This window comes from Schistosoma mansoni, assembly GCF_000237925.1.
Source record: "Schistosoma mansoni, WGS project CABG00000000 data, chromosome 4 unplaced supercontig 0032, strain Puerto Rico, whole genome shotgun sequence".
Lineage (NCBI taxonomy): Eukaryota > Metazoa > Platyhelminthes > Trematoda > Strigeidida > Schistosomatidae > Schistosoma > Schistosoma mansoni.
This window is the reverse complement of record NW_017386017.1, coordinates 1,953,946-1,964,867: the sequence shown is the minus strand read 5'-3', so window position 1 is coordinate 1,964,867 and position 10,922 is coordinate 1,953,946. Positions and strand designations below refer to the sequence as shown.

General features: G+C 34.1%; 1 protein-coding gene across 1 annotated transcript; it reads left to right on the top strand.

Annotated features, from left to right (window-relative positions):
- Positions 1-2,693: 2,693 nt before the first annotated feature.
- Smp_148770 (ribose-5-phosphate isomerase, putative) lies at positions 2,694-7,813 on the top strand (the record flags this gene model as incomplete). Its single annotated transcript, XM_018791175.1, has 8 exons — positions 2,694-2,765; positions 2,817-2,877; positions 2,931-2,986; positions 3,560-3,619; positions 3,670-3,803; positions 4,353-4,494; positions 5,964-6,069; positions 7,683-7,813. 8 exons carry the CDS (start codon positions 2,694-2,696, stop codon positions 7,811-7,813), a joined length of 762 nt encoding a protein of 253 aa, XP_018645688.1.
- Between the last annotated feature and the right edge of the window lie 3,109 nt (positions 7,814-10,922).

Below are 10,922 nucleotides of genomic sequence, written 5' to 3'. Positions count from 1 at the left end.
TGAACGAAGACTTAATAATAGGAAGTTGAAAATAAATGTTTTCAAAAAATCAACACATTCAGATAGATACTTAGATTTTGATTCGGCGCATGCCTTATGTACGAAAGTCACAGTTGTTAAAAATTTAATTAACAGAAGTCTGAAGCTTGTTACAGATGAAGAAGACCAACAATTTGAATTGAATAGGATTTTAGCTACACTTAGGGATAACAACTACCCAAAAGAGTTTTTAAAGAAGATTGTTAGAAAGGAAAGAAAAGCTAAACTGCAACATGTACAGAAAGATTGGAAGTCCACTGTAGTCATACCATACCGTAGCGAAACATCGGAAGAAATCAAACGGATTTTAAACAAGTATGATATAAGAGTGTATTTCCGGACGTGTGACACTATAAGCTCGGCATTAGTGAAAGTTAAGGATAGGTTGCCAATGGAAGAACAACAAAATATTGTCTATGAGATCAATTGTCATGATTGTAATGCAGCTTATATTGGAGAAACATTCAGACAATTGAATGTAAGGTTGAAGGAACACAAACAGTGTTTGAAAAATGTTCCCAAAACTTCGGTTGACATAAGGAAACTTGAGAATAAGTCTGCGATAGCGTTACATGCGTTAGAAACAGGACACAGGAATAATTTTGAAGGGGCGAAAATACTTCAGAAAGATTGACAGCAGAAACGATGTATATATGGGCGAATAGGGACAGCCTAAACAGAAAGGATGGTATTCAGCTAGCAACTATTCGGCAAATATTCATCAACAGGTAATTGGAACCTTTCTTTTTTTATTCAACCGGTTTATTTCACATGAATCGTTATTTTGACTGAACTCAATATGACTTATAGCACGATTATATGAACGAAGAATATTCTATTCAATAATTTCTCATCAGGTTCTACAATTATAAATCCAAATTAATAATCCATAAAAAATTGGCCAAGTTTAAGGTAGAGTACACCCTTTAAAAACTGTAACATGTGAATTAAGGAGTATTTGTAATGTAAAATAAAATCGAATCGTTAATGTTGGAGCTGACTAATATGGAGCGTTAACTTGAATCAGTTTATAAGTGAAATAAAATCGTAAGATAAATGATCAGAATAAATATAGTTGACATAGGGTAAGATATTACAATGGGATTACAAATCAGAAATTACGTAATATGTAGGATAATAATAGAAGTAGCGTCGATAAGAAACCTAGTTATTCCGTCCCGAAGAAAAACCTTTATATAAGTCTGGAATTTAAAGGTGATCGAACATCAGACGTAATTAAAAATCGTTTAACAACAACAATCAAAAGGACATTTAATGCTGCTAAACTGCGAATAACCTTCACGAGTAAGAACTTATTTTCTGTATCCATAAAAGATAAGCTTCCACGTTTGGTCGCCTCTATGTGCATCTACCAGTTCACCTGCTCTTGTGGAGCAAGGTACATCTGCCGTAGCCAGCGCTCGCTTTCAACTCGGATACGAGAACATATCCCAGTTTGGTTCTACAAAGGTGAAAAGAAAGCAGTTAAGAGTTCTATACTTGAACACCTAATCGACTGTAATCATTCTACGGATCCACAGTCTGATTTTAAGGTTGTTTATATGATTCATTCAAATCTACCTAGATTTCTTCGTATCAAACTCCTAAAAATAGCCGAAGCTCTTACCATCCATGAGCTCAAACCAGTAATATGAATTAGGTCAGATATAGTAGATAGGGGTGGATGCTGAATAAATTTCTCTAAAAGGTTAACAAGTGTGATAATAATAATAATGACTGGTAAGATGTATATATAAAATAAGTTTAGGATATAAAAATGAACATTAATCAAATTAACGTCACCATATTATGAAATTGATTATTAACAAGTTGACCTGAAGTTGGCCATGGTAAAAGGAGGGGCTGAACATATTTCTTTTGGATGCAAAGCTCTGGCTTTTTGATCCGAATAGCATTACCTCAGCCGTCTGTGGGATTCTCAGTCTGACGGAATTAGGTAGACTGTTGTTAACACGATATATTATTGTGAAAGATTGCTCCATGGACATAAGAGTTATGTTTAGCATTACAATTATGTACTTGATGATTCTCATTTTGGTTACTTGCAATTCAATGATTCAGAAACAATTTTCCAACCTTCAATTTGCACTTTTATTTTTACTTTATATAAAAACATATTAACATTGAATATCATTCATTATTAACTCATTCTTATACATACATACACACACACGATCCATCCAGTCTTCTTTTATTTCACATCGTGAACGTTTCACATGCTTCTCATGCGACTGACTCATATTGAGCTGTTTACTAAAGTCAGTATCTAAGTGTGATTGGATTTGCACAGTATAGATTTGATTGTTAAACGCTATATATTTCTTTGATGATTTTGATTTGGTTTATTTCTCTGAAGGACTCCAAGTCAGGCGGACGAAACGTGGGAGTTATTCAAATTTCAATCGCTGATATTATTTCAAATATAATCTTCACATTTAATGAATTATTGTATGGTTGTGCGTGTAAAACACATTCCATAGTTCTTGTAGCATAATGATGATAGTTATTTTCCCATCAAATGATATGAATAATATTTGATTATGTGTTTATGTTTCCTGGGACTTATTAGATTCCTTATCTTTTTGTTTTTCAATAATTTCAGCCTGTAATATTCAAAACAGTAACGTTTAACAATGATCAATTCAGATGCTTTAGAATCTGCAAAACAGATAGCTTGTCACTCAGCTATTTCTGATTGGCTTGAAGTAGTTTACAATAATTTCCTCAAAAAAACTTTATCAATATTTTCTTATCAGGATAATCAGATTATTGGACTTGGAAGTGGTACAACAATTAAATACGCTGTAGAGTATATTGGTAATTTTGATCAAATATTAATTAATCTGAAAATGCTCTAATCCTTTTTTTAGCTGAAAAAGTGAAAAAGGAAAACCTACAGATTCAGTGTATACCAACTTCATTTCAGGTATGCTACTGATACATTGGATTCCCGCGTTTGTATCCTAACGTTTTTCTGGTTTTTGTTTCGGTCTCAGTGAGTTGTTAACTAATGTTTAGTCGTTCGAGATTGTTTCTATTCGATATTATATAGTGACACATTGAAAACCAAGACAAGCAATAGTTGAACCGCGAGTCTATGAAAAATATTAAAAACAATAATCATATTTTATAGAGTTGAGATCAAGAGACAATTGAAGCTAGACCACCATGGAAAACCTGGAAGCACTGGATGGCCGTTTCGTCCTATTATGGGACTCCTCAGCAGTGCGTATCCACTATCCCGCCTCACGAGATTCGAACCCAGGACCTACCAGTCATCATATTTTCCAATTCTTGGGGTTTGAAACCAAATTATCGAGGTGCAGATACATCCGGCTAACGCGTCTCAAATGGAATGAGATGCACGTCCTGGATTTTACTGTTAGCTGCAATCCATTCATTTTAAATAAGATTCATAAGGTCTATGTTTTTCAAAGCATATGATGATATAATAAAACTACTCATTATCATATTTAAAAGAATCAATTGTCTTTTACAGGCCAGACAACTTCTGATCAACCATAAATTGCCAGTAACAGAACTTGATATATGTGAACAGGTAAAATATATTGTTTCATTTATATCTAGCTTCTTTATTCAAAAAATTAGATTGACGTAACTTTCGATGGGGCAGATGAAGTAGATGAACATCTACATTTAATCAAAGGCGGTGGTGGCTGTTTACTCCAGGAAAAAATTGTTGCTTCTTGTACTAACGATTTTATAGCTATTATCGATGAACGGCAAGTTTACCTACCTAATAATATATATGCTCTAACTTAAATTATAAGTCGTTGAATTTTCCATCTGAATTATCGATATATCTATTCCTAATGGGGTCGTAGATAAGTACTTCTAGTGCATTCCATACTAGGACAGAACCGCTGTCTACTGCTTCGTGATTTTTGACAATTGTCTAGGGGTTGTGGAGATTGTTGAATTTTACTGAAGTCACGAACCGATTTAAGTTAAACAACCATTAAAAATCTAAATGCACTGAATGACCGTTTGGTCCTAGTGTGTACCCACGACCCCAGGGTCGGGGATCGAACTCAGCACCACTCTCGTGCGCGGACACTTAACCTTTAGACAACTGAGCCGGGATCTACTGGTATACAAGTTTTTAATGTAGACCATAATATTCTGAAATATTTGATTGGATCTTGTCGATACTAAGTTTTTGAAAATTCAGTCTACAGTGTTTATTTTCAAACAATTAATATTTCAGAGGGATATAAATAATAATAATTTCTTCCTTTCTCTATATGTTACGACTATTGTGGATAATGTAGGAAACATTCAAAGAGGCTAGGTTCATATTGGACTAAAGGCTTACCAATCGAGGTAGTTCCAATGGCTTTCAAACCGGTACAAACAAGAATACAAAAACTATTTGGTGGACAAGCGATTCTACGAGAGGCTGTTTCAAAGATGGTAGGTGTTTGTTTCTTTGGCCAGTTAGTCGAGTCACTCACCATCGGTGCTGATTTAGTTGGCTCCTTTAGGTTTTAAAAAGACTGGAATTCTTTGGCTTTTTTTGCCCGGTTTTGCAACAGTAACAATTAAATATAGTGATCAAAGTTTATAATGTAACAAGTCTATCTTGAACTATCGTGTAACAGTTGTTACCTTCAGCATTAAATGATCAGCCCATTGAATTATAAGTTAATTGAAACTCAAGTTCTACCATGGGACAACGGATCAGTGGTCCTAATGGTTAAGTATTCGCTTAGAACCCTGGAGATTGTGGGCTCGAACCCCAGTGGAATCTTGAGTGTCGAAGAGTCCCATAATGAGATAAAGAAGTTTTCCAACCCTTCCTTGATTCTGAGTGGTGCCACAATTAGGATAAGTCTGTAGTGAATCTAACCAATCGCCATAAAAACTCTTCAACCCGAACTATTTCAAAACTGTTCTATGTTGGGCTCAGTTTTCTTTACAGACTGATATCATTTAAAAGACTACTGAAACTTTAAGAAGTTATGAACAGCTGCTTATTCAAGGTTCTGGATTCGTTAGAGATACCGTAAACCTGACACTGGGTCATCAAATGTGTTAATGGCTATAAAATCCTAGACTACTAAATTTGAATCCATGTATAACTATAAAATCTATTCATAAATGAGTATATTTGATTCAAGTTTTACCGTCTATTTTGGAGGGCGAATAAAAGTTCATCTGCCACCAATTTTGTCTTTTCCTTAGGTTGTGCAAATGTCAGTTTTGTTTTGTCAACTACACGTTTCTCACAATTGTAAAACATTTGACTTTACTTCATACTATACCTTGATTATTGGGAGATCACTATTTCTATTTTTGAACTTCGAAAAAGTCCTTGATGAAGTTAGTCTTAAGTGTAGATACCTGATTATTATTGATCATTTTAGTTGTGCAGAATGTACAGTGTATCAGAGTATATCGGATTAAAGTATTTATATTTCAATTCACTTACTAAATGTCATCTGAAGCTTTTGTTTTAATTACTATCTAAACTATAATTGAAATAAATTACAGCTTAGATGAACTTATTATTCAATGGACATACAGATTAGTGGTTAAGACTCTCGATTCTTGGCTACTACGTATCAAATTCAAACTGTTGGGGCAATCCTAAAAATTTCTCGCAATAGACATGACAAGTTCAATAAAGATTTTATCCAGTCAGCGTTCGATTAGAAGTTTTGCTAGAAATATCGCGAAAATGAAAAGTCATATGTAGAGTTTCTGATTGGCTGATTACTATACTGCTACTATGTTTAGCAGTATTCTAGAATTTTCAGGAAAACCCAAGGACTTTTAAAATACTATAAAAACCCCTATATTTTCTGTACATAAATGAACCTTTGGAATAAAGTGCTTATTCTGTATTTTTATTTTCTCCTTTCATTATATAATTATTACAGGGTCCAGTTGTAACAGATAATGGGAACTTTTTATTAGACTGGAAATTCGATACAAATAAACAATATTATTGGCCAGATGTAAATGTTCAACTATCACAAATACCTGGTAAAACTTGTTTTATAATTTCATTTTTACCTAGTTTGTCATTTTAGTAAAGTTAGTTGCCCATTCCATCATCGTATATTTTTTCATTATGTAAGTTGGTTCTAGTCGATTAGTTTTAAACCACACTTTATATGTAAGGAGTTGTGTTGCTACCCAGCTGTAGAAACTATAGTATCAGGTGAGGCAGGACTCGAAACGTATAATAGGATTTAGAAAGAATTTGCATTATCCCGTTGTTGGTAATCTTGACTGAATTCTAATCAGTTTTAGTATATGTGTATGTCATGCGGAATGCCTCTATATAGTCATTTATTACAAGTTTCTGCAGAACAGATGAATTTGTGGCTAGCAGTGAAATTCAGAACGCGCACAAGACGCATATATACTAACAAAGACTAATCAGAATTGAATCAATATTATCAACGAGATAATTCAAATGTTTCTAAACAATGACTGAAATAAAATATCCGTTGCACAAGTGAGTGGGACTCAGGTAGTCCAGTGGATAGCGCGTTGAACATTTGGAGCAAAAGGTACTAGATTCGAGTCCCAGTGTGAACTTCAGTAACGAGATGCAGGTAGAGTCTGAACTAGAACGAAACGCGCGTTCTGGATTCTACAGTTGACCGAATTCTGTCTATTCCAAATAGTAAACTGGTTATTTATGATGAAATTTCACTCTTTGGTTATAGTTTAGTATCAACCATAGCTGGCGCCTTTTCATATTAAACAAGAGTAAAGAGTTTTCATTGGTGAATTTGACAATGACTGATCTAATATCATTATCTTTTCTGATTACACTACTGTCTAATATTTCTGTCTTGAATCATACACATAGTTCAGCGGTCCAACTAAATTGAATACTCTGCTTCATCTAGAGACAGGATTAATAACATCTACAAACATGTTCTTTTTTAGATGATAACTTCACACATGTTCTTGAATATTGACAGACCAAATAATCGCTTTATTTTTAAGATAAATTTTAGTCAGTAAATATTTTAATATTAGCCTACATATACACGCACTATTACCAAAATGCCCTGCTACGGATGAGAGTGGGGGGGGGGTCCGCTCTTCCTCTCGAAATGCTCACATGGCCACGCGTATATAGCCTCTGCCAGGGAAGTCCTACTCATTGCCTTCTTGTGGCATTACTGTTGTTTACCAAATTGAGAAGATGAACAGCAAATATCCGGTGCTTTAACCGGGTTGATGGACACGGAAAGTCCACCTATGGGAGTTGGAAAACCCGGACTTCAAACCAATGGTACACATGGGCCCCAGTATCCTGAAGGAACAAATGGCGTATGGATCAATCTTTGGTCACTGGCTACCATGGGACTGTATCTCCTCACGATGCTCCACTGCCTTGTGGATCAGATCCTTAGGTGAAAGGCTCCGGGTGTGGCCCCTTTTAGAAAACCACCTGTTTCGGTTTGGACACCCAGGCAGTATCAGAGCCCTGACACAAATCAAATGAGATTTGTGTGGCGCATATGTATTCGGTGTCCCTTTGTACCAATATTTATGTGTTCAAATAAATAATAATTAATTATTCAAATATCATTAATATTTAATTAAATTCCTTTTTTTTAATAATTATTATGAAGGTATCGTTGATACTGGCCTGTTTATCAATATGACAAGTAGAATTTATATTGGTAATTTGAATGGTACAGTAACTAAATTGGAAGGAAAATCATCTAACCAACATAAATTGAACAATATGAATAATCTATAATCGATTATATTACCTATCTGCTTATTGATATACTTATCCTGTTTTGTTCTACTTCCACTCAGGGTTTATATTATTATTTTCTTATTGTATTATTTTGTTGCCTTTTCATAAATGCAAAGAGAATTACTTTTGTACATTTTATTGTCATTCCACTTATAATATCTAGTTTTTATGTTACATAGTTGATGGTAGTGTCGATAAGAAACCCTGGTTGACCTAAGTCTCACGTTCATTGACACCTGACAGACAACAAGGTGTACCTGCAATCTTAAGGAAACTGACGTTCTCTGTGAGTTTCAGATCCACATCATCCAGTTTCATTGTTTGGGATGTTATCACTGATCTATTCAGGTCAAGATTCATATAGATTTGCTTATATTATCACCACGTTCACATGAGAGGAACAAATAAAACAACATGGAAGTGTTTGAAGCAAAGTGCTAAATATACAATGATTCAAGATAATACGTTCAGTACTTCTAGAATGTTAAGGATTATTGATAGCATTGAAATTTATGTTAACGAGATTTTTAATTCATGAATACTGTCTAGGAACCCTAGGGTTTTGTTCACTTTTCAATTAGCGATTCAAACTGAATTAATTAGTCCTGTTGGATTGGCATCTGATGAAATACCTATACAGATTTAGAAAACATGCTTGGCTTTAGTAAAATCGCGTCGTTTTCGGCACAGGCAAGATGTCCACTTACTAATCAAAGAACGAGTATATTGTGCAGTCGTCCATTCTATTTTACTTTATTAGGTGTGAAACGTGGCCTTTAAAAATAAGGGACATTCTTAGGTTAATGGTATTTGATCATAGATGACTTCGAAGCACTACACGTGTATATTGAGACGGGAGATTAAGGAATTCTGAAGTTAGATTTAGGGTATTATGCAAAAATGATAAATCGCTTGATAAGGTAGTAAATTATCACTGATAAAGGAGGTTATGATGTGTATTTATTATTGAACCAATGTCTACATCGACGCGCAATGTTTACTGATGTAGTAGGTTGAAAGCTAAAAGGACTGTTTCATTCTAGTTCTAAGGGAAACACAAACCCACATGGTGATGATTTCTCTCTGAAATGAAGTCAGTTCATAATAATGATTATTCTCCAATTAGCCTGTTTGAATTCTTATAAAGTCGGTCTTCAATAAGAGATTCCATTAATTTCTGTTACCATTCACAATTCTCTTCGGGATACAATAATTCTTGTCAGGAAAACTTGTATATTTTGTCTTTGAAGAAATTGTTTTTTTGCAAAAAGATTGTTAGAAAACTTATTGAAATTAATAGCCAATACTAATTTCAACTACAAGTCAACCTTAAAAAATTGACATTACATTGTATCGTATTGAGGAAAGAAGATCAAACATTGGTTCTCATTTATTTCAGCTTAAAATACTATCAAATAACTAAGTTACCTATTAGTAATAGGACTATTTGAAATAGGTATGGCTGTTAGTTTGGTTCACCCCTCTAGACGGTGATTACATTTAAAAAGAAAGATAGTAGTATCAAGAAGGACCATGTAATCAATTAAGTTTAACTGTATTACTGCCAACTGGTTGATTGGAGTTCGATTTTATATAAAATTCTAACTAATTTGTATGGTTAAGATTGGAACGATCAAACCCTATGTAAGGATTCATGTTTGACCGGAAGTACTTTGTGTATTAGGGAGCATGCAGATTAGCGTGAATGGGAGGGATTAAGAAAGAGGACGAAAGGAAATGTGGGCACGACGATCCAGTAGGTACACAAACGCACTTACATTTATTAACAAAAGACAATCTGGAAATAGAAACTAGAATCAGATAGTGTGAAGTTTCCGATGCACTACACTCTGGTACAAACAAATTATTAGTACATGCTAGAAAATGTCAGTATGATTCACATAAACATTTATCCAAGAAGCTTCCTGAAGTCTGTCTAATAATCAGTGGACATTCATAGAAAATGGTTAGATAGTGAATAGCATGGTATTGCGCTTGCTTCAAGTTATGATACTCAATTTCATTATGTTCCTTGGTTTTTTTTGAAATCTCATCCAGCTGTACAGTATAGAAAGTAATGTTATCTGCCTTTATTATCACAATGCTTTATGAACGTTTGTTTCCGTAGTAATACATATGTTTTCATCTAAATTCTCACTGTTATCCTATCACCATTGAGAATAAATCTTATTTACAATGAACCTATAACTAAATAACGTCGAAGAAGAATCAGTTATGCTTTTTTTTAACTTCTTATACTATCTATTGTAGTTCTTTTTCTAACTATAAAGAACAAAATAGTGAAAGAGTTTAATAACATGCTGATTTTCCAAAAACATTTATTGGTAGACTAACTGATAGCCCGAAATACTGTGAAACTGTTCGCTGTAATTTAGGCGAAAGTTCTTCTATAATTGATAGAGTTAGAAAAAAAAGTTTATTGTCTCATATATACCAACTATCAATCATTAAATTTCCATTTTGGTTAAAAATGAATAATAGAATCGACATTTTCTATCAAAATGTACACAAATAAATGCACAATACAAGTAATAGCCTACATCAAATAGTAAATTAGGTGAAGTAAAATGTATATTGTAAACAAAGATGGATAGTAGCTAGCAGTGGAATCCAGGACGCACGTTTCGTCCTATTTGGGATTTGTCAGGACTCAGTAGCTAAGTGGATAACGCGATGGCGTTTGAAGCGAAAGGTACTGGGTTCGAGTCCCACAGTGAACATCAACTCTGAGATGCAGGTACATCCAGCTGATGAGTACCAAATAGGACGAAACGCGCGTCAAACTGGATTCTACTGCTAGCCACTATCCAATTTTGCTTATAATGCTTGTGACTTCAGGCAATATCGCGGCAGTATGAACATATGTCAACAAGAGACTGATCAATTGCAGTCCTAAATAACAATGGGAAAATACAACTAAAACAACATCAAGTGGAATATATTGTAAGCAGTTTTATTTAACCAATGGTACATATCTACTTCTGTTTATAGATGTACACACACACACACAATGAGAATACAATTTTAGAAAGTGTATATATTACACAAATAGTGTTGTTGTGGTTATTTTCTTTGTTCTGTTTAA